The sequence below is a fragment of the Cetorhinus maximus genome, chromosome 18, assembly GCF_964194155.1.
Source record: "Cetorhinus maximus chromosome 18, sCetMax3.hap1.1, whole genome shotgun sequence".
In the NCBI taxonomy this organism is placed as follows: domain Eukaryota; kingdom Metazoa; phylum Chordata; class Chondrichthyes; order Lamniformes; family Cetorhinidae; genus Cetorhinus; species Cetorhinus maximus.
This window is the reverse complement of record NC_135896.1, coordinates 77,548,366-77,573,259: the sequence shown is the minus strand read 5'-3', so window position 1 is coordinate 77,573,259 and position 24,894 is coordinate 77,548,366. Positions and strand designations below refer to the sequence as shown.

Below are 24,894 nucleotides of genomic sequence, written 5' to 3'. Positions count from 1 at the left end.
ACTCTTCTTTGAAATTGTGCAGTGGGATCTTTAAAGCCCACCTGAGAAGGCAGGCAGCACCTCAGTCTGATGTTATCTAGTATCTTCGACAGCGCATCAAACCCTTGTTACAGCCTAGATTATTGCAGAACTTGAACCCATAACTTCTGACTCAGAGGCGAGAGTGCTACCAACGGAGTCACAGCTGACTATCCTAGATTTATGACCCCTAGTTTTGGATTCCTTACAATTTCAATATCGAGTTTCCAGATTGGCAAAAAGGGACATACAATGGAATTGGCTTCTCCTAATCAAAAGCAGATTATTATCAATATGCCATGCCTTAAGGAAAAGAACAGAATGATAGAGCCAAAGATGTTCCTCCACATCTAAGCCACCTGAAAGCAGTCACTGGACACTTTCTCCCCTTCCTCCCCTCCCCAATGCAATAACTAAGGTGCTATTCAATACTTCAAATCCTGGTACTGAAGGAAATGATGGTGTGCATGGACAGCAGTGAAAAAAATCCAGATAGACATTCTGCAAGCCATGCACTTCACAAAGTATGGGAACAGGTATCACATATTTTGTGAATTGCTTTGAACATACTTGATCGTCTTCAAAAGAAGTAGATGCCATTTATTAGAGAGGAATGTGATACACTGAGAATTTCAGAAACAAAATGACAAGAAATTGAATTTAAAGAAAACCACATGAATAACTATGAGCAATGAGGGCATTATTGAATCAATGACATCGAGTTGGGCAGAGAATAAGGAAATGTCTGGGACAAGAAAGTAGAAGACACAGAACCTGATATCCCTTTACTGGATGATTTCAGAAAAGCAATCACTCTGCAAAAATACACAGTTATTAAAAAACAAAATATTGCAGATGATGGAAATCTGGAATAAAAATAGAAAATGCTGGCCTCAGCAGATCTGACAGGATCTATGGAGACAGAAACAGAATTAATGTTTCAGGTCAACACTCTTTCACCAGAACTAGAAAATATTAGGCACATCACAAGTTTTAAACATATACATAGGCAGAGAAATGGGGGAGGAGTAAGGACAAAAGTCCTGTCATTTGGTGGAAGGCTGGAGAGATTAAATGGAAAAAGGAATGATGGTGCAAGGGAAAACCAGGTGGTAATGGGAACAAGTGTTTGTTCTCACCTGTCATTTTAATTCTCCATCTCACTCCCACTCTGACCTTGGCTCCTATATTGTTCCAATGGAGCTCAATATATGCTCCACAATATCTCATGTTTTGATAAGGCACTTTACAGCCATCTGGAGTCAACATTGAGCTCAACAATTTCAGACCATAAGTTCTGTTCTTTGCTTTTTTTTTGTTTTTAGACAGCAGTTGTTGATGATGATGATTCTGCTTTTTTCACATTTACACCTCTTTTAGACCCATCTTTTGTTTTTTTTTACTTGTTCCATTATCCCCTTTTGCCTTGCACCATCATCCCTTTTGACATTAAACTCTCCAGCCTTTTATTCTATCACTGTCCTTTCTCTTTGGTCATTCCCAATCCTCTCTTTCCCCCTCTCTAAATTTGCTTACATCTCGTTACTTTTTCCAGTTCTGACAAAAGGTTATCAACCTGAAATGTTAACTCTGCTTCTCTCTTCACAGAATCTGCCTGGCCTGCTAAGTATTTTCCCCAATTTCTGTTTTTATCACACACAGTCATTGCTTAGAACGAAAGAATTTTTGGGCAAGATAGAAATATCATATCTTGAGGAAAATATGAATTAGTGTACACTATATTTTTAACATAAAAAATATTCAATTCAAAATGGTCACTTTATTTTTCTGCACTAAATTGCTAAACTCCACTGTAGTGAACACCGTGATATAGCAATCTTTACTGTCAGTCCTGAGGAGGTTTGTTATAATGTAGTCTGCTTGTACTATAGTTGTGTATGGGCATGTTCTTTCCAGAACCCCCATTTCCTGTAGCACTTTCTACTTGCTTTGTATCACACAATTCTTCTTCCCTCACACTTTACCACTGGCTGTTGATCATTATCTCAATGTAAAACAGCAGCAAATCAGAATTTAACAGGCAGGCAGTGTAACAATTAAATATGAGTAAAATGTCTTCAACACTATCAATGAGAAATTGATTTATGAAAACAACAAATCCTGAATGACCAGTCAGCAGAATGTATAATAACAGGGTCAAACCACTCAAAAAATGCCATGTTTTTCTCAGTAACAGAAATTTCTAATGCATTAAATAAGATTTGTAACACAACTATCTCACAATAAGATGATTGAACTTAACTGTAAAGTATTTGAGTACCTTCAATATTGCTTTTATTTGAAAGCTTGGCCTCTCTAAAAGTCTGGAGTTGAGCTTCATCTTTTCGCTAAGACCTATATCTGTCAGCTGCAGCCAGATTCTATTGTCTGAGTGGGTGCATGCCATAAGTTTCCCAGGAAGCATTGGTAGCATTTTGTCAGCCCAACATGGTTTTCAACCTCCCAGCAATATCAGTTTGATTGTTCTTAAAAAAAAAAAAATTGAAAAAAGCTAAATGATGAATTTCAAATTCATTCAGGTAGAGTTTGTGTTGATCAATTGTGTTTCAAATGGAGACTATGAATGATGTGGAATAGAAGCAGGCTGAGAGTCACTTTAAACACAACAGACAGTAATGATGAAAATTCTGATAAAATGTCACCTACCTGAAAACATTAACTCTTGTTCCTCTCTCCATAGATGCTGCTAGACCTGCTATTTTCAGCATTTTCTATCTTTATTTCAGATTTCCAGCATACATAGTATTTTGCTCTTTAGAGAGGATAATGACTACAGGTCTGCAACTGCTTATCCTTATCCTAATATCTTTTAACAGTCAATTTAAATTAAAGTGATTAACTTCATTTTTTAAATTTCAGAAAGCATACGGGTGAGCCAATGACAGTGAGCTAGATAGAGATACCATCTTACTGTAAGCAAATTACTACTTTTTGCAGCTGGAGTTGGTAAGATGAAAACTCTATGTACAATTGAATGGTAAATCCAGAAAACTGCAGGTTATGTTACAATAATGAACTTTATATGATAATTATGTTTTAGGACTGTATTTTTTGATTGGTAAGAGGATTATAGTTTGGGACTATATTTTGAAATTTAGGGTACGTGAGAGGGATCATATGATCTGTATTGGAGTCTACCTGACTGTAAATGCTTAATTAGTAAGGATCAAAGCGAAGACTAAAATTGTCTTACTAAGAGGGAGGTGACCAATATTTACATTTGAGGTCATCACAGCTGTTGCTAAGTCCACATTCAAAAGACTTTAAGTCTCTTGAAACCTATAAAGATATTACCAGTATCAACGCTGATCATTCATAAAGGAGGCTGGTTGCAAGCTTGCTCTCCCATTCACTTTCTAAGGAGTGCAGGAATTTCAAGCTGAATATTGCTAATTGAAAGTAAAATACATTTTAGTAAACAGTTTCAGAGAGGCAGGGACAGTAACACATAACAGAATTTATATATTTATTCATGTAACTTATTTATCAAAAATACTTAATTAACATCACTGCAGAGAACTCTTGCATACCATTTTTCCCAGATCAGAGATGATCTTATTATATAATAATGTAATCTCTTTATTAGGTGAGATTCATTTCTGACCCAGCGCTCCAGCTCGTCTATATCTTGTGAGAATTGGAAAACGATTGTCAGAGCATTTGCTATTTCTTGCTGGTTTCAACAGACTAGGATACGATCTATCTGGCCCTGGTGATTTATCCACCTTCAAGGAAGTCAGTTCCTTTATGCTTTATGCTATATCTATTTTATCTAATATTTCACACTCCTCCTCTTTAACTAGAATGTCTGCATCATCCCTCTCCTTAGTGAAGACAGACGCAAAGTACTCATTGAGAACCCTGTCCACATCTTCAGTTTCAATGCACAATTACCATGTACACCTCTGATGGGCTTTACCTTTTCCTTAGTTATTCTCTTGCTCTTGATGTACTGGTAAAACATCTTTGGGTTTTCTTTGATTTTACCAGCCAATATTTTTTTGTATCCTCTCTTTGCTTTTCTAGTTTTCCTTTTTACTTCACCCCTGTACTTTCTATACTCCTCTAGGCTTTCTACAGTATTAAGCTTTTTGTGACTGTCATAAGCTTTCTTTTTCTGCTTTATCTTACCCTGTATACTTCTGGATAACCAGGGGGCTCTAGATTTGGCAGTATCACCCTTTTTCTTTGTGGGTCATGTCTACACTGTGCCCATAGAATCTTGCTTTTGAATACCTCCCACTGATTTGACACTGTTTTCCCTTTCATTGGCTGTACCCAGTCCACTTTCGCCAGTTCACCTCTCAGCTTTGTAAAATCTGTCTTCCTTCAATTTAGAACTTTTACTCCTGTTCTTTGTCCTTTTCCATAATGATGTGAAATCTAAATGTATTATGGTCATTATCTCCAGAATGGTCCCCAACTGCTACTTCATTCACTTGCCCAGCTCCATTTCCTAAGACTAAATCTAGAATTGCACCCCCTCTCATTGGGCTTGTTACATGCTGGCTGAAAAAGTTCTCTTGAATGCAGTTCAAGAATTTAGTGCCTTCTCTGCCCTTCACACTGTTCATATCCCAACTGATATTAGGGTAGTTGAAATCACCAACTATTATTTTTGCGCTCAGAAATTTGCCTACATATTTTCTCTTCTAACTATCTGGGGGTCTATAGTACACTCTTCGCAGTGTGGCTGCCCCTTTTTTATTGTTGAGCTCAACCCATATGGTGTAATTTGATGCTTCATTTAGTATATCATCCCTCCTCACAGCTGTAATTAATTATTTCACTAATAATGTTACACCCCACCTTTTTTTACCTCCCTCTTTATGTATGCTACCTGGAAACTCTATAACCAGGGATGTTGAGCTGCCATTTTTGCCCCTCTTTAAGCCATGTTTCTGTTATAGTGATGATATCACACTGCCAATATGTCTATCTGTGCCCTCAGCACATCAGCTCTATTTGCTATACTCTTTGCAATTACATATATACCTTTTAATACTGTTTAACTACTGTGCTGTATGCTTTTTTATCCTGTGCTTCATCTCTTTCAGAGTCACTGACTGATTTTCCATCTCCCATTCCCTGTTCTGAATTTGCCTACAGGTTCCCGTACTTCTGCCAATCTAGTTTAAACCCCGCCTCAACAGCACCAGCAAATCTCCGTCAGGATATTGTTCCCCATCCTGTTCAGGTGTGGACCGTCCAGTTTGTACAGATCCTACTTTCTCCAGAACTAGTCTCAATGCCTCAGAAATCTGATGCCCTTCCTCCTACACCAGCTTTCCAGCCACATGTTTGATTGCTCAATTCTCCTATTTCTATACTCACTGGCACATGGGACTGGAAGTAATCCTGAGATTACTGCTAGAGAGAGAGAGACACAAGGGGGTATTTTGGAGTATATATTTTAAAGGGCATTCTAATTAGATGTGTCATCACATCTAAGAATGTCCCACTAATGACTGTCCATCAGGGGCTCTGGTCAGAATCACTTCACCTCAAAGCCTCTATTTCAATTCCCCACCTTGCTCCAGTGCTGACCTTTCCATCCTTGGCCTGATACCGTACAGTGTTCCAATAAAGCTCAATGCAAGCTAGAGGAACAAGCAGCTCATCTGTGCATTTGGCACTCTACAGCCTTCTGGACTCAACATTGAGTTCAATTATTTTAGATCATAACCCCTGCCTCCATTTTGTTTTGTGTTTATTTTATTGGTTTTTTTTTCTCGTTTCTTTCTTTATTCCTTTATTTTGCATTTGGACTGCTGTTTTCTGGCCATTCACACTTCATCTAGCCATATCAATTGTTTCTTTACTTCTCCCACTATACCACTCCCTTTGGCTGTCGTACCATGAAATCTTTTGTCCTTTCGTCTCTCCTGCCCGCCACACTATCAGACTTTACCTTTTGTTCTTCAATTCCCCACCGCCACCACCAATTCTGACCCGCTGAGTATTTCCAGCATTTTCTGGTTTTATTTCAGATTTCCAACAGCTGCAGTATTTTGCTTTTGCTCAAAGCCTCCGTGATGGCCTACTCATTTCACATCAAAAGGGAAGCAGTTGCCCAATTGCAACCAATCCGCCACCACCTCTGACGGCCAACAGCCGGTGAGATCTGTGAAACCAAAACCAACACTGATATTTCACTAAGATGAAAGCAAAATACTGCGGATGCTGGAAATCTGAAATAAAAACAGAAAATGCTGGAAAAACTCAGCAGGTCTGGCAGCATCTGTGGGGAGAGAAACAAAGTCAACGTTTCGAGTCCACATGACTCTTCTCTCCACAGGCCTGCTGAGCTTTTTCCAGCGTTTTCTGTTTTTATTACTGACATCCCACTTCCACCCAGCAATCTGCAAGGAAGAATCATCCTCCACAGGAAGGGGGGGGTTTCAAGTGTAAGTGAAAACGTACAGTTTTCACGGTATATTGGTGAAGCGATTGTTTCTGGAGTGCCGGATCAATGACATAACTGCACCGCCCCAAAGGAGAGCGCGCGCGTTGGGAGATGTCACGGGATTAGACGCGCGCGCGCGTTGGGAGATGTCACGGGATTAGACGCGCGCGCGCGTTGGGAGATGTCACGGGATTAGACGCGCGCGCGCGCGACCGTTGTTTGGCGTGTGTGTGTGTTTGCGCGTGCGCGCGCCCGCCCGCCCGCCGGAGCTTGAGCCGCTGTGAGAGGGGTTTGTTCCGTCGGCTGTTGTGTTGGCCTGTCTCCCCGCCGGGATGCACGACGCCTACGAACCGGTGCCGATCCTGGAGAAGCTGCCGTTGCAAATCGATTGTATGGCGGCCTGGGGTAATTTTAAATATATATATATATATATACACACACACACGACGCTCCGGGCAGATGCTAAGGCTGACACACGAAAGGCGAGTGGGCCCCTGGCTAATGGAGCTGGAGCCTTTTCGGGTTGCCGGAATCGAAGGATGTCAAGCAAGGACCACTGTTAAAAAAAACATTAAACTGGGTTTAAATCCCGGGGGAAGGCGCGGCGGGGCGCGGGGGGTGGGGGTGAAACTTTTGGTCGCCTCTTGATGACATCAGAGCAGCCAGACCAAAGTTAGAGTGGAACCTCAGAACAGTGATTGGGATGTTTAACTCATCCTTCCTCTTGGGTATAGCTTGTTTTCAGGAGCAAATATATAATTTAATTTTGAAAAAAGAAATGTGTTTTTTGGGCTGCTTTGCTCTTTGTGTTTTCATTTCAAATCTTGCATATCTGGACGCTGGTGTGTGTGCTTCCTTTCCATTTGTAAATGATATAACTATTCATGATCTCCTGTCGCGCGCGACAATGTTTGCCAGCTGTGAGGAAAGACTGAAAGCATCAACTATACCCCTGTACAAAAATAAAAATACCTGGAAAAACTCAGCAGGTCTGGCAGCATCAGCGGAGAGGAACACAGTTAACGTTTCGAGTCCATATGACTCTTCAACAGAACTAAGTAAAAAATAGAAAAGAGGTGAAATATAAGCTGGTTTAAGGTGGTTGGTGGGCGGTGGGGTGGGGGGTGGGGTGGCACAGGTAGAGCTGGATAGAGGACCAGTGATAGGTGGAGATAACCAAAAGATGTCATAGACAAAAGGACAAAGAGGTATTGAAGGTGGTGATATTATCTAAGGAATGTGCTAATTAAGGGTAGAAAGCAGGACAAGCAAGGTACAGATAGCCCTAGTGGGGATGGGGTGAATGGAAGGGATCGAAATAGGCTAAAAGGTAGAAATAAAACAATGGATGGAAATACATTAAAAAAATAATGGAAATAGGTGGGAAAAGAAAAATCTATATAAATTATTGGGGAAAAAGGGGAATCAGAAAGGGGGTGGGGATGGAGGAGAGAGTTCATGATCTAAAATTGTTGAACTCAATATTCAATCCGGAAGGCTGTAAAGTGCCTAGTCGGAAGATGAGGTGCTGTTCCTCCAGTTTGCTTTGAGCTTCACTGGAACAATGCAGCAGGCCAAGGACGGACATGTGGGCATGTGAGCAGGGTGGAGTGTTGAAATGGCAAGCGACAGGGAGGTCTGGGTCATGCTTGCGGACAGACCGCAGGTGTTCTGCAAAGCGGTCACCCAGTCTGCGTTTTGTCTCCAATGTAGAGGAAATCGCATTGGGAGCAACGAATGCAGTATACTAAATTGAGGGAAGTGCAAGTGAAATGCTGCTTCACTTGAAATGAGTGTTTGGGCCCTTGGACGGTGAGGAGTGGGAAGTAAAGGGGCAGGTGTTGCACCTTCTGCGGTTGCATGGGAAGGTGCCATGGGAGGGGGTTGAGGTGTAGAGGGTGATGCAGGAGTGGACCAGGGTGTCCCGGAGGGAACGATCCCTGCGGAATGCCGCCGGGGGAGGGTGAAGGGAAGATGTGTTTGGTGGTGGCATCATGCTGGATTTGACGGAAATGGCGGAGGATGATCCTTTGAATGCGGAGGCTGGTGGGGTGATAAATGAGGACAAGGGGGACCCTATCATGGTTGTGGGAGGGAGAGGAAGGTGTGAGGGCGGATGCGCGGGAGATGGGCTGGACACGGTTGAGGGCCCTGTCAACCACCGTGGGTGGAAAACCTCAGTTAAGGAAGAAGGAAGACATGTCAGAGGAACTGTTTTTGAAAGTGGCATCATCAGAACAGATACGACGGAGGCGAAGGAACTGAGAGAATGGGATGGAGTCCTTACAGGAAGCGGGGTGTGAGGAGCTGTAGTCGAGGCAGCTGTGGGAGTTGGTAGGCTTGTAATGAATATTGGTGGACAGTTTATCACCAGAAATTGAGACAGAGAGGTCAAGGAAGGGAAGGGAAGTGTCAGAGATGGACCATGTGAAAATGATGGAGGGGTGGAAATTGGAAGCAAAATTAATAAATTTTTCCAGATCCAGACAAGAGTATGAAGCAGCACCGAACTAATCATCGATGTACCGGAGAAAGAGTTGTGGGAGGGGGCCGGAGTAGGACTGGAACAAGGAATGTTCCACATACACCATAAAGAGACAGGCATAACTGGGGCCCATGCGGGTACCATTTCAACACTCCACCCTGCTCTCATGCCCACATGTCCGTCCTTGGCCTGCTGCATTGTTCCAGTGAAGCTCAACGCAAACTTGGAGGAATAGCCCCTCATCTTCCGACTAGGCACTTTACAGCCTTCCAGACTGAATATTGAGTTCAACAATTTTAGATCATGAACTATATCCTCCATCCCCACCCCCTTTCCGATCCCCTTTTTTTTCCCAATAATTTATATAGATTTTTCTTTTCCCACCTATTTCCATTATTTTTAAATGTATTTCCATCCATTGTTTTATCTCTACCTTTTAGCCTATTTCGATCCCTTCCCTTCACCCCACACCACCCCCACTAGGGCTGTCTGTACCTTGCTTGTCCTGCTTTCTACCCTTAATTAGCACATTCCTTAAATAATATCACCACCTTCAACACCTCTTTGTCCTTTTGTCTATGACATCTTTTGGCTATCTCCACCTATCACTGGCCCTCTATCCAGCTCTACCTGTCCCACCCACCATCCCCCCCCCCTTAAACCAGCTTATATTTCACCTCTTTTCTAGTTTTACTTAGTTCTGTTGAAGAGTCATATGGACTGAAAACGTTAACTGTGTTCCTCTCCGCAGATGCTGCTAGACCTGCTGAGTTTTTCCCGTTATTTTTATTTTTGTTTTGGATTTCCAGCATCCGCAGTTTTTTGCTTTTAACTATACCCCTGTAGCTGCCCTGCAGTTATCCTGTACCGCAACAGAGACTTTAATTGATACAGTATCTTGGGTCTCGGAAACATCCCAAAGAGCTTTGCTTCAGTGAAATATATTGAAGTGAAGTAATACTTACCTAGATAGGTAAAGCAACATCCCACAAAAGGCAGTGAGACCAATAACCAGTTAATCAGTATTTTTGGGCTTGTTGAGTGCTGGCTTGGGCACTAAACTCCCAACTGCTCTTCAGATAGTGCCATAGGATTTTTAATGCTCAATGGAATAGGCTATTTGTTCTTGGATGTGAGTATCGCTGTTAAAACCAGCATTTGTTGCCCATCCCTAATTGCCCTAGAGAAGGTGGTGGTGAGCTGCTTTCTTGAACCGCTGCTGTCCATGTGGTGTAGGTACACCCACGGTGCTGTTAAGGAGGGAGCTCCAGGAATCTTGACCCAAGTACATTGAAGATCCAATATTATAGTTCCATCTCAAGGTTGTGTGACTTGGAGGGCAACATGTAGGTAGTGGTGCTCCCATGCATCTGCTGCCCTTGTCCTCTGGGTGGTACTAATTGCAGGTTTGGAAGGTACAGTTGAAAGAGCCTTGGTGAGTTGCTGCAGTGCAACGTATATATACATGGTGCCACTGTGCGCTTGCGGTGGAGGGAGTGAATGTTGAAGGTGGTGAATGGGGTGCCTCAAGTGGACTACTTTTTATTGGATGGTGTCAAGCTCCTTGAGTGTTGTTGGAGCTGCATTCATCCAGGCAAGTGGGGCGTATTCCATTACGACCCTGACTTGTGTCTTGTAGAAGCTGGACAGGCTTTAGGGAGTCAGGACGTGAGTTACTCGCTGCAGGATTCCCACCCTCGGATCTGTTATAGCCATAGCATTTATATGGCTGGCCCAGTCCAGTTTCTGGTCAGTGGTTACCCCAGGATGTTGATGGCAGGGGATTTGGCATTGGTAATGCTATTGAATGTCAGGAAGAGGTGAGTAGGTTCTCTTTTGTTAGTGATGGCCATTGTCTGCCACTTGTGTGGCATGAATGTTCCTTGCCACTTATCACCCCAAACCTGAATATTGTCCAGGCCTTGCTGCATGCAGGCACGGAATACCTCAGTCTCTATACAAATCCACTTCTGATCTTATAGAAGGAAGCTCATCCTACTTTTTAGACATTAACTCCAGTCTGTGCAGTAAAGCATTAAAGTGTGATGCTTTCAATCTCTTTCTATTTTTAGAATAGTCCAGGATATGAAAAAGCCATTTGGTACATAAAGCTTACCCCTGGCATCTGGTTGTTTGTCTGAAATACCCTGCCAAACTGATTATTCTAAACACAAGTTAAGTAATCTCACAGCCTAAAAAAATTTGAGGCTCGTAAATTACTTTACAAGTATTTTGGTGCCCAATGCAGCAACCAATTTACACAGAGCAAGATTCCACATAAAGCAATGAGATAAATAGTCTGTGAACCTGTCGTTTGTAGGTATTGATTGCGGGGTCATGTTAGCCTGCACCTCAGGAGAACTCCTTTGTTCGTCCAAAACTCTGCTGTGTCCTCACCCACACCAAATCCCATTCACCCATCATTCCTTTGCTTGCTGACCCACGTTGGCTGCTGCTTATTCTCATCCTTGTTTTCACATCCCTCCATGGCCTCGCCCTTCCATACCCCTATAATTTTCTCCAGCTTCACAACCCTCCAGGATACCTGCAGTTCTCTAATTCTGGCCTTTTGAACATCCCTGATTTTAATCCCTCCTCCATTGGCAGTTGTGCTTTATCTGCCAAGGCCCTTACTCTGCTATTCCCTTTTTTAAGCTCTTATACTCTCCCCTTGTATATGGTGCTTCTTAAAATCTACCTCTTTGATCAAGGTTTTGGTCTTCTGTCCTGATATCTTCTTATGTGGCTCACTGTCAAAGTTTGCTTTATAACATTCCTATGAAGTGTCTTGGACTGTGTTATTACTTTAAAGATGCTATATTAATACAAATTCTTGCAGCGTAATGCCATGGGACCCAACCCCAAGACCCAGTCCCCCAGATACAATAAGCTTATAGGTTAGATGTAATAAGTGGTTTATATTTTTAAATCCCTTTCACTCCCTAATATTGAATTCCATATTTGATACATGACTAACTTTCTTGAAGATTGGAGTATTTTGTTTGCAGTTGCACTAAGAGCACTTTTGTGTTTTTTAAAAAATGCAGCTTTTCCAAATATTTGAGTGTAATTTTGTGAGTTCATATCCTTTCAAGAACTAGAGTCAAAGAAATTCAGGTGGATTTTCTTTGAGGTTATCTGCTTCAGTATCTGAGGATTTGCTATGTTAGATTGTTACTGTGCTTAGCAATTGTTTTGAACCTGTGCAGAGCAGATATTCAGTATTCTATGACCTTTGCATTGTTTAGTACATGGTAGGAATCAGGTTAAGAGAATCTTGGTGATTCAGAACAGTGAAATGTGGCGAGAATAATGGTTTAATTATTGATTAGTTTTAAAGGATTTTTTTTTTAAAATACCAGTTTTCCACCTTCCCAACCCATTCTGCTGAAGGTATTTTTTTTTGGAGTCTGGTTTGAGCTGTCACTATCTTGCCCAAATGACCATGACTCATGTATCAACCTTGGTGAGTGTCATTAGGCTGTGACAACATCGCTGGTGAGCCCGAGAAGAAAGATTAGAGAGTCATCCAGCTAAGTTTAATGATGACACTGTTAGTTGACACAGTAAATAGTGTAGATGGGAGCAGCAATTTGCAAATGGACATTAATGGATTAAATGAGCAGATAAAACTGAGACAGATGGAATTTAGTGCAAAATTATCCACTTTGGACCGAAGCAAGATAGATCAAAGTATTTCCTAAATGGTAAGAAACTAGGAACAGCGGAGCTGCAGAGAGCTTTAGTAGTGCTTGTACAGAATCCAAAACTAATATACAAGTACAAAAAAAAGTAGTTTAATACAATGTTAGCTTTTGTCTCAAGGAGGCTTGATACAAAGGGACTGAAGTTATCTATGCTAGTTGTTTAAAGTTTTGGTTAGATAAGTGTACTGTGTTCAGTTTTGGGCACAGCACCACAGCAAGGATATATTGACCTTTGAAGTAGTACTGTGCAGATTCAATAAGAATGATTGATTGATTAAAAAAAACAAGAATGTGTGTACAGGGGTTAAATTATGAGAGCAGGTTGCGTAGGCTATACTTGTATTCATTTGACTCTAGAAGATTAGGGGGATCTAATTGAGGTGTTCAAGATGATTATATCATCACCATGATTGTATGAACACCACTTGGAGGAAGCACTAAGGGTGGTAAGGGTGCAGAATGTACTCCGGATGGGAGACTTCAATGTCCATCACCAAGAGTGGCTCGGTAACACCACTACAGAGTGAGCTGGCGGAGTCCGAAAGGACATAGCTGCTAGACTGTGGCAGGTGGTGAGGGAACCAACAAGAGGGAAAAACATACTTGACCTCATCCTCACCAACCTGCTTGCCGCAAATGCATCTGTCCACGACCATATTGGTAGGAGTGACCGCCGCACAGTCCTTGTGGAGATGAAGTCCCAACTTCACATTGAGGATACCCTCCACTGTGTTGTGTGGCACTGCCACTGTGCTAAACGGGATAGATTTCGAACAGATCTAGCTACTCAAAACTGGGCAACCATGTGGGCCATCAGCAGCAGCAGAATTTTACTCAACCACAATCTGCAACCTCATGGCCTGGCATATCCCTCATCCTACTGTTACCACCAAGTCAGGGGATTGACCCTGGTTCAATGAAGAGTGCAGGAGGGCATGCCAGGAGCAGCACCAGGCATACCTAAAGATTTGTCAACCTGGTGAAGCTACAACAAAGGACTACTTGCATGCCAAACAGCATAAGCAGCAAGTGATAGACAGAGCTAAGTGATTCCACAACCAACGGATCAGATCTAAGCTCTACAGTCCCGCCACATCCAGTTGTGAATGGTGGTGGACAATTAAACAACCCACTGGAAGAGGAGGCTCCACAAATATCCCTATCCTCAAATGATGGGGGTGCCCAGCACAACAGTGCAAAAGATGAGGCTGGAGCATTTGCAGCAATCTTCAGCCAGAAGTGCCGAGTGGATGATTCATTTCGGCATCTTCCGGAGGTCCCCAACGTCACAGATGCCAGTCTTCAGCCAATTCGACTCACTCCAGGAAATAATCCAGGAAATTACAGGCCGGTGAGCCTTACGTCAGTGGTAGGGAAATTATTGGAGAAGATTCTTCGTGACAGGATTTACTACCATTTGGAAGCAAATGGGCATATTAGTGAGAGGCAGCATGGTTTTGTGAAGGGGAGGTCGTGTCTCACTAACTTGATCGAGTTTTTCGAGGCAGTGACAAAGATGATCGACGATGGAAGGGCAGTGGATGTTATATACATGGATTTCAGTAAGGCCTTTGACAAGGTCCCTCATGGCAGACTGGTACAGAAGGTAAAGTCGCACGGGATCAGAGGTGAGCTGGCAAGATGGATACAGAATTGGCTTGGTCATAGAAGACAAAGGGTAGCAGTGGAAGGGTGCTTTTCTGAATGGAGAGCTGTGACTAGTGGAGTTCCGCAGGGATCAGTGCTGGGACCTTTGCTGTTTGTAGTATACATAAATGATTTGGAGGAAAATGTAACTGGGCTAATTAGTAAGTTTGCAGACGACACTAAGGTTGGAGGAGTTGCAGATAGTGAAGAGGATTGTCAAAGGATACAACGGGATATAGATCGGTTGGAGACTTGGGCGGAGAAGTGGCAGATGGAGTTTAATCCGGACAAATGCGAGGTAATGCATTTTGGAAGGTCTAATACAGGCAGGAATTATACAGTAAATGGCAGAACCCTTAAGTGCATCGACGGGCAGAGGGATCTGGGTGCACAGGTCAACAGGTCACTGAAAGTGGCAACGCAGGTGGATAAGGTAGTCAGGAAGGCATGTGGCATGCTTGCCTTCATTGGCAAGGGTATTGAGTATAAAAGCTGGGAAGTCATGCTGCAGCTGTATAGAACCTTGGTTAGGCCATACTTGGAATATTGCGTGCAATTCTGGTCACCACATTACCAGAAGGATGCGGAGGCATTGGAGAGGGTGCAGAGGAGGTTTACCAGGACGCTGCCTGGTCTGGAGGTTATTAGCTATGAGGAGAGGTTGGAGAAACTCAGATTGTTCTCACTAGAACGACGGAGATTGAGGGGCGACTTGATAGAAGGTTACAAAATTATGAGTGGCATGGACAGAGTAGATAGTCAGAAGCTTTTTCCCAGGGTGGAAGAGTCAATTACTAGGGGACATAGATTTAAGGTGAGAGGAGAAAACTATAGAGGAGATGTGCGGGGCAAGTTTTTTATGCAGAGGGTAGTGAGTGTCTGGAATTCGCTGCCAGAGGAGGTGGTGGAAGCAGGTACGATAGTGGTGTTTAAGAGGCAGCTTGACAAATACATGAATAGGATGGGAATAGAGGGATACGGCCCCTGGAAGTGCAAAATGTTTTAGTTGACGGGCAATATGATCGGTGCAGGCTTGGAGGGCCGAAGGGCCTGTTCCTGTGCTGTACTTTTCTTTGTTCTTTGTTTTGTTGGTTCCAGTCTTATGTCCAGAGTGAATTTGCTGTATAGTAGTCAACTGAAGTACTGGTGTTATCGGTTTGTCTGTAGCCGTTGTGATGGGAACAACTTGAGCTCATGAATTAAGAGTATCACACAAGAAACATAGCTTACAACTTTGGAAGAGTATAGATGCACAGTTTTTTTCCTAAAGGGTATTAGCACTCATAACCTCTTTTTTTTATATAGTGAGTGGCCAATTTACATGCGCAGCTGAGAATGCATGATCACTTATAGGGGCCAACTTGTGTACCCCCTGCATGAGAACTTGAGTTGTTGCACAACTGTACAGCTTAGAGGGAGCATTGCTCATTCACTAAATATGCATAATTACAACCCTAGCAGCTGTATCTGTAAGTGAACACTCCAGGTCTGGAGTTCTCTGTAGACTCTCATAAGGGTTAGGAAGTATTTGAAAAACCATAAACAGAAAACTCAACCCTATTACCTCCATTTTTTTTTCTCCCTCAGAGGATTGGCTTCTTGTTGGCACTAAGCCAGGACATCTCCTTCTCTACAGGATCAAGAAGGAATTAGGCAAGTAGACCTTTTCAGTCTCAAGTTTATATCATTTGAATGATATTTTCAGTTAGCTCTTTGTGTAGGATTTTCTGCTGATTGTTGTTAAATGAAGGACAGTGAATTGTCAGATATCGGCAAACACGTTGCATCATCTCAAACTCTTCCACCCAGACCATTCCTTTGCACAATGCTTTTGTATGTTCTTGATTTGAAATCTGCATATACAAGGAAAGCGACAATTAAAACGAATTGTCATTAAAGGATGCACTTGAATAAGATAGCCTGCACTGGAGAGTGCTGCAAGTCATGTTTGTGGCTGTAATTCTTTACTTATTGTTTTCAAAGTATTGTTATGGTCCTTGACCAGACCCCAAGTAAGATTCGGTTAGGGACCAATAATGTTTTGTTTAAACATGTTTGAGATTTAAGACACTTGCTCAGTGAATAAAACTACAGGATTGAACAAACAAAAATAAATTTTACAAGGTCAGAAAGATAGAAAGATAAAACAATTTACAATGTCTATCTTATACTCTAACATTCAGAGGTCATATGATGTACATGTGAATCACCAGGCAAACTGTGGTCAAAGACACCACACTGCACAATAAATGACAGATGCGATCAAGACAGAGTCCATGGATTTCTCAACAACCCACCCAGACGTCAGTAAACGCTGAGTCAACCAATCTCACTGAAACTCTGTTTCTCACAGGAGGAATTCCAGTCTTCACCTTTGAAGATCTAACCTTGGAATCCTCTCCAAAAGTCGCTCCAACTCGGATGGCATCAACAACAGCCTACCTTGCAGGGTTCAGCCTCGTTTCCCAAGATTCCGTTCCCCTGGGTCCTCGAGTATGCACTCGAGCACTAGCTCGACAAGCACAACTTCAGATTTTTAGCCACGTCGAGCAGAACACTACTGCTACCCCAATGGCCCACAGCACAAGCTACCTTCTTCATTTAAAGTCTGCTCTCCATAGCCTTTGAAGCCTGTTTCTCTGCTTCACTCTTTTAAACTGAACTGGGACATTTTCTTGTACCTCATTCTCTGGGACTGTTCTTTTGGGATCTCTGCCTGTTCCGTCTCCCTGTCCCCTTCCATGATGCTCTGCTCCCGTTCACCTGACCAGGGTTTTCAGGCTGTCTATCCTTTCCAAATGCGCAGGTGCACTGGGCCTGTTCGGGGCCCAAAGAGCTCACGCTGCAGAACTGTGCACGTGCAGCCCTCTCCCGGTCTGCGCATGCACAAAAGCTCCGAGGTTCTTCGGAAGTTGAAGCTCCTGCTCTCCAACAAGGTAATTATAGTTTTCATAACAGTATTAATTACCAACAGCACAGGAGAATGGAGTGGTACAATGGAAGGTTGGATTTGACTTCACTACCATCTCCTGCCACTGAGTAACGGTGATCAAATCATGACCAAACCCAGAAAAAACATGTTGCCTAATAAGTATGGAGTAGATTTGTGATCACCTCCTATTCCATTCCAAAGTTGGAATCTACCAGTTGAGATTCTCCAGGGCACAGAGGGTTTCTGATCCATGACATCATTGGTGTAACCTGGAGGAGTAGAGGTCCAAAAAGGTTTGTCGCCAATGTAATTTTTATTTTAAATAGTAATAAAGATTTTTTATAATTGTATCTATATTTCCCTTAATTCATCATACTCTTAATTCATCATCTTAAATTGTGTCTACTCTGTCCAAACACAGTTTGCAAAGATAAATCTAAAACTACACTGCAGTTTAAATAACATAATGAGAGGATTCAATGTCCTAACTATTGTGCTTTATTGAAATCCTAGTGCTAATTCCCTCTTTAAAATAAAAGCACCTGGAGGGTAGAGCTGCTCAATTGGGCACAATTTGTGCAATTTTGAAAAGTAAACTTTAGATGCACTGCACACGACTTGCGTTGAGAATTCTGCAGTCTTTTGCACCTGGTTATCCAAATGTTGGGCAAATTGTACCGATTAAAACCAGGACAAAAAGGTGGAAACTCCAGATCTACTCATTCATCGAACATTTGGATAGATACGGAATTGGGGATAGGTCTCAAAAATTTTAGATACAACTAGGAAGCTGAGAAATTATGGTTAGTATTGAAGTATTTGCATGTTTGAAATCTGACTTGTGTAAGTCATTATTTTCCTTTCTTTAACAGGTAGCAACAGATTTGAAGTCTTACTTGAAAAGTCCAACAAAAATTTTTCAAAGAAAATTCAACAGGTATGTGGAGCATCCCTTGTTTGAGCATTTTCTAAGAGCTGGTGGTAGTGCCTGTAGAAATGGTAAGATGTTGCAGTGATTGAATGTTCTCCATTGCATCAATTAGGCAGGCCCACATTTTCCTCTTCAATTCTTTGCACGTCCCTCTGAAAACAGTGCCTGAAAGCGGTGTATTTATCCACTGGTACCCTCTGGGATTCTTGTCATTGATTTATGAAGGTACCAGATAATTTCAATTAATCAACTTTACCTTAAGTGGAGTAGACCACTTCTCTACAAATCTTAATTAAATGCTGTCTAAACCTGCCTTCTACTTGGGTATTTTCCTCACGAAATTTTGTGATCGTTTTTGTTCTTAATGATTCTGCTTCTTTGCTGCAGCATAATTTCCTTGAAGCTAGAGGCCCTCACTCCTGGTGATTATTCATGTGTGAACCATGGCACCGAATGCCAGTGAACTATTTGACAGTGGAGCGGAGGGAATGCACTCCACAGCAAAGACTGATAGTGTCTTCACTCGATGTGCACACACTTTTTTCCCAGTTGATAGCAGTTATGAGCAGCAATCTTCGTTGATTTTTTTTCTTTTCCTAGCTCAGAACACAAAGGGCACTTCTAGACCCCTACTGCACCTGAGATCAGCTAAATTAGCACAGACTAATAATTACACCTCAGACCTTCCTGGCCTGTATGGCTCAGCCACTCAATGGAGAAATCCACTGAGATATAAAGAGAGCCTACTTGTTTTTGTTTTGATAATGCATATGAGTGAAGTGGCCTTATATTCAGTTTAATAATTACAGATGATGAGCACATGCCGATTATGACATGTTGACATGCCAATACACTGCACAGCACCACGATTTGAGTGTGTTCTGTGCTTGAGATTTCTCTTATTGCATGTCCTAAATCTTTCTAAAAGGAGCTGTGTTCTCTCGAGAAAAACCTGCTGACAATCAGAGGATTCAAAGGTGGACACTTGCCTTTAGCTGAGAAATCATGCATGAGGGACATTGGACAAGAATCACTTGTTGAGTTTGTGGCCTGGAGCTTCCAGACAATTCTTTATGCCAATCCGTTAATACTTCAATTTTAAAATTCTTATCCTCATCTTCAAATTCCTTAATGGCCTTGCCCACCCTGTCTAAGAAACCTCCATCAACCCTGCAGCCCTCCAAGAATGTTGTGTTCCTCCAATTCTGACTTCACGTGTATTGGGACATGCCCCACCATTGGCGACCATTCCTTCAGCCGTTTAGATCTCAAGCTCTCGAATTCCCTCCCTCTTTCTACTTCAAGATGCTTCTTAAGATCAACCTCTTTGACCAAACATTTAGTCACCTGTCCTAATGTCCCTTTCAGTTTGATCAGTTGTTGTGTGATTACTCTTTCTGTAAAGTGCCTTGGGATGTTTTGCTATGTTAAAGGCATTTAAAAAATGCAAGCTGTTGCTGTTGCCTCCCATGTTTGGGAGAAATTTCATTTATCTGCATGTTTTAATACTGGAGCTCCCCACAAGAAAGCAGGAGATTTGATTGTCTTTTTTCCCTGTGATATGACTTTGGAGCTGAAGGCTGTGTAGTTCTTTCATTATTTCTGCAAAATGGGCCCTGTATTGAGATACTGTGGGAGAATTAAGTCCTGTGTCTCAGTAAGTTAGATGATTGAGCTAACGCCCTGAACAGAGCCTCGTTTTTCCAGTATGCACAGCTAATTTCGCACAAGGCTTGTCTATAATTCTGAACTTGGTTACCTCAATATGGAAATTATATCAATCAGTATGGTTTAGAACATGAAAGGATTACATTTACTTGGGTTGCCGTCACAGGCGATGCTGCTATTCTTCTTTTGAAACATTTTCTGCCCTCAATCACTGCCACTGTAATACCAAGATTAATTATCTCAGTAATTACACGCACAATATGTTTCCTTGTCTCATTGTACAGAAGGGCATTGATATTGCATCAGTTGTATGAGGACTTGCTGTTACCTGCACACCCATTTCTTCTTTTGACAATATATGAAGGGATTGCTGTTAGGAAGGTGGCTCCTTAATTTACGAGCAGTTTTGCTCCACATTGCTTGTTGACTGCATCAAAATGTCATAAGTTAATCCTTTCAATCCATTTGCTTTGCTACTTTTCTCAATTTCCTCTTTTCATGTTACAATTCACATGTCTATTTGTTCCAATTAGACTAGAATTCTGAATGTCAAAAGCTAAGCAAAATCTTATGTTTAAGAATGACTGATATGTGATTTTTAAAATATTGTTCCATCCTGTAATGTGTTCTTTTATAATTTTCTTGTCTTCCAGCTGTATGTTGTATCCCAGTTTAAAATACTGATCTCCCTCTTGGGTAAGTGAAAGTGAATTGTCAAAGTTTAACCTGTGTGAACACAGCCATAACATTTCTACACCAGTACAGTAATTTTAGAAAATTTAGTTTATTATATTGCAAGTTAATTATATTACTAAAAAAAAATTGAGCGGGTGATTGGTAATTTTATTACAATTGTATTTAATTGTATGCAGGTGATGGGCATTAACTTAGGATTCACCTGAGCCCCTATAAAATATACAAAGGCTAAAACTGTGGTTGTTGGGGTAAGAAATGGATGTTTGTAACGTGTAACTCTGTAAATAAATGTGAAAGTGTATAAAGATGGGCTGCAGTTTGACCCTTAATCAAATGGCTTTCTGGAGTAAAACAGTCCCCTCATATTTAATAGTCCATTGCATCATTGCCTGATGGACTTAATCAGATCTTCTGTTAAATTTGGCCATTTTGTTGCCAGAACTATTTTGTCAAGATTTTCTTGGCAAAAAAAGAAAGCAGTGATGTCCTTGGTGCTTTGTTTCAAACTGTCAGAGTGGAAAGATCCATTTAGTCACAAAAATAAACAAATTGTTATACTGTTTGCTTCTTCAGAGTAGGGCTTTATTTCTCTCCCTGCCATTCCCATCTTCCAAAGTTTGTCCTACCCAGAATCATACTCAGCTACAGTTGATGACTGGGAATAAGAAATGAGATAGGCAGAATTTGGAAATAGGACTGCTGTAAAGGAAGTCCAAGGGAAAAGCTCTTGATGGCTTTCCCTGTGATGAAAAGCATAAAAAACCTGGAGTATAGTTTGGAGACCTCATGTTTAAGTCAAGCGGGATGACATGGTGAGCTGTGAAAGTGTAGCATATTCATTATTTTATTGTGAAATGGAGATAAATTGTGTTGATTGAGCCAAGTGAATTTGATCATAAATAAGACTCTTTATGTTGACTCTAAGCAGCTTAACAATTTAAACATCTTTTGAATTATCTCGCCCTATGTTAAACTGATCTGTTTTCAAAGATAAAGGACAGTTTGAAACAAAATCCATAAAAGTATGCCACTCAGGCCAGTGATAAGAACAATTGATGCTACCTGAGAATGTACCCATGACAGAGCTGCATTCATAACAGGAATCTAACAAGGGAAGGAAGGTGAAACTTGTGCTTTAAGCATTGGATTCATTGCAAAGTACCAGGGTATCCAGAGAGATTAGAATTGTGGCGCATGCATTTGCGTAATTATTTACATGCGCTTACATTTTTGGTTTGATTGGGTTTTTGTGTTGTGCATTCTGGAATGATGCATAGTTGTGCTTAGTAGAGTTCAGAGGCATTAGCTCAAGCAGTTAATGTTGCATTATCTTAAAACTTGACTATTCCATGGAAACAGATGCAATAAGTGATTTTTGCATGTTTCAAAAACAAGAAAAACGTATATAGTGGCTTTAATGTAATACAATGTTCCAAGGTGCCTTACAGGAACATTGCAAAATATGGCACTGAACCTCATTAGGAGATGTTGGATCAGATGATCAAAAGCTTGGTCAAAGAAGTAGGTTGTAAGGAGTGTTTTAAAGGAGGAAAGTGAGGTGGAAAGGCATAGGAAGGGAATTCCAGAGCTTAGGGCCCAGGCAACTGAAGGCACAGCCACCATGGTAGAGCGATTAAAATTGGGGATGCTCAAGAGGCCTCAATTAGTTGAGTGCAGATTATTTATAGGATTGTGGGGTAGAGGAGCTTTCAGAGATGAGGAGGATGAGGCCATGGAGGAATTGAAAATGGGGATGAGAATTTTAAAAACAAGACATTGCTTGATCCAGAGCCAGTGTAGTTCAGTGAACAGAGGGGTGATAGGTGAACAGGACTGGGTGCGAGTTAAGACATGGGCAGCATGTTTTGGATGACCTTCATGTTATGGAGGGTAGAATGTGAGAGGCCAGCAAGGAGTGCGATGGGATAGTCAAGTTTTAAGATAACAAAAGCGTGATTGAGGATTTCAGCAGCAGACGAACTGAGACGGGTGAAGATGGGCAATGATAGAGGTGGAAATAGTCAGTGATGCCGCAAATATGTGTTCAGAAGTTAATCTGGGGGTCAAATGTGACACCAAGGTTGCGAGCGGACTGGTTTAGTCTCAGACTGTTCCAGGGAGAGGGATGGAGTCAGTAGCTATGAAACTCAGTTTGGAGCAGGAAGCAAAAACAATGGATTTAGTCTTCCCAATATTTAATTGAAGGAAATTTCTGTTCATCCAGCACTGGATGTCGAATAAACAGCCTGATAGTTTAGCAACATTGGAGGAGTCGAGAGAGATGATGGTGAGGTTGAACTGGGTGTCGTCACTGTATATGTGAAAACTAACTTTGTGCTTTTGGATGATTTTACCAAGGAGCAACGTGTGGATGAGAAATGGGAGGAGGCCAAAGATAGGTCCTTGGGGTATATCAGAGGTAACATTGAGGGAGCATGAAGAGAAGACATTGCAAGAGATACTCCAGCTATGATTAAATAATAAGAATGGAACTAGGTGAGAGCAGTCCCACCCAGCTGAGCAACAGTGAAGAGGCTTTGGAGGGGGATAGTGTGATCAACCATGTCAAAGGCTGCAGACAGGTGAGAAAGGCGAAGGAGGAAAGTTTATCTTTGTCAGTCAGTAAGGACGTCATTTGTGACTTTGATAAGAGATGTTTCGGTACATAAGAAATAGGAACAGGAGTAGACCATTCGGCTCTCGAGCCTGCTCCGCCGTTCAATAAGATCATGGCTGATCTTCTAGTGTTTCAATTTCCACATTCCCATCTACCTCCGGTAACCTTTGATTCCCTTGCCTAACAAGAATCTATCTACCTTTGCCTTAAAAATATTCAATGACCCCGACTCCACCACCTTCTGTGATAGGGAGTTCCAAAGTCTCTCAACCCTTTGAGAGAAAAAAATTCTCCTCATCTCTGTCCTAAAAGGGCGACCCCTAATTTTAAATTAGTGCCCCTTAGTTCTGGATTCACCCACAAGAGGAAACATCCTTTCGACGTCCACCTTGTCAAGGCCGTTCAGGATCTTGTATACTTCAATCAAATCACCCCTCACTCTTCTAAACTCCAGTGGAACCAAGCCCAGTCAGTTCAACCTTTTCTCATAGGACAACCCACTCATTCCAGGCATCAATCTAGTAAACCTCCTCTGAACCGCCTCCAATGCATTTACATCCTTCCTTAAATAAGGAGACCAAAATTGCACACAGTATTCGAGGTGCGGTCTCACCAATGCTGTGTACACCTGAAGCATAACATCCTTACTTTTATGTTCAATCCCTCTTGTAATAAAGGATAGCATTCCATTAGCCTTCTTAATTATTTGCTGTACCTGCACACTAACTTTTTGTGACTCATGTACTAGAACACCTCGATCCCTATGCACCAATCAAAATTATGCAGCTGTTCTCCATTTAAGTAATACTCTGCTTTTTTGTTCTTCCTGCCAAAGTGAACAACTTCACATTTTCCCCACATTAAAATCCATTTGCCAGATCTTTGCCCACTTACTCAATCTATCGATATCCATCTGCAGCCTCCTCATGTTCTCTTCACAACAAACTTCACTCCCCTCATTTAAGTCATTGATGTAAATCGTAAAAAGTTGAGGCCCTAGCACAGACCCCTGTGGGACTCCACTTGTCACACCCTGCCAATCTGAAAAAGACCCATTTATGAATACTCTCTGCTTTCTGCCAGCTAGCCAATCTTCTATCCATGCTAATATGTTACCCCCTACACCATGCGCTTTTATTTTCCATAATAACCTTTGATGTGACACCTTATCAAATGCCTTCTGGAAATCCAAGCATAGTATGTCTACAGGCTCCCCTTTATCCACCACGCATGTTATTCGTTCAAAAAACTCCAATAAATTGTTATGCATGATTTGCCTTTCATAAAATCATGCTGACTCTTCCCGATTGCTTTGAGCTCTTCTAAGTGCCCAGCTATAATCTCCTTAATGATTGATTCTAACAACTTCCCCACAACAGACGTCAAGCTAACCGACCTATAGTTTCCTTTTTTCTGCCAACCTCCCTTCTTGAATAGGAGGGTTACATTTGCTACTTTCTAGTCTGGTGGAACCTTTCCAGAATCTAGCAAATTTTGGAAAATTAACACCAGTGCACCAACTACCTCATTAGCCATCTCTTTTAAGATCCTAGGATGCAGTCCATCGGGACCCGTTGACTTGCCAACGCGCAGCTCTATCAATTTGCTCAGTAATGTTTCCCTCGTGATTTTAATTTCACCAAGTTTCTCTCTCTCTTTCACCTCCTGATTTGCAGCTATGACTGGAATTTTTTTTATCCTCTATAAGTGAACACAGCAGCAAAATATTTGTTCATTCCTTCTGCCATTTCCTTATTATCTACTAG

The 24,894-nt window shown here is 41.8% G+C and overlaps 1 protein-coding gene and 1 long non-coding RNA gene across 2 annotated transcripts in view; one reads left to right on the top strand and one right to left on the bottom strand.

Annotated features, from left to right (window-relative positions):
- Positions 1 to 621: 621 nt before the first annotated feature.
- On the bottom strand, positions 622 to 6,542 carry LOC144693280 (uncharacterized). The gene is made up of 3 exons (XR_013579504.1): positions 6,463 to 6,542; positions 3,334 to 3,428; positions 622 to 930 (listed from the first exon to the last, which is right to left on the bottom strand). It is a non-coding gene; the product is annotated as an uncharacterized LOC144693280 (long non-coding RNA).
- A 124-nt stretch (positions 6,543 to 6,666) lies between these two features.
- vps39 (VPS39 subunit of HOPS complex) overlaps positions 6,667 to 24,894 on the top strand; it is a 118,082-nt gene continuing 99,854 nt past the window's right edge. The window contains exons 1-4 of the mRNA XM_078563014.1: positions 6,667 to 6,850; positions 15,872 to 15,941; positions 18,093 to 18,153; positions 20,469 to 20,511. Of these exons, the coding sequence (XP_078419140.1) occupies positions 6,778 to 6,850; positions 15,872 to 15,941; positions 18,093 to 18,153; positions 20,469 to 20,511 (247 nt within the window). The 5' untranslated portion in view covers positions 6,667 to 6,777. The remainder of the gene's footprint in view (positions 6,851 to 15,871; positions 15,942 to 18,092; positions 18,154 to 20,468; positions 20,512 to 24,894) is intronic.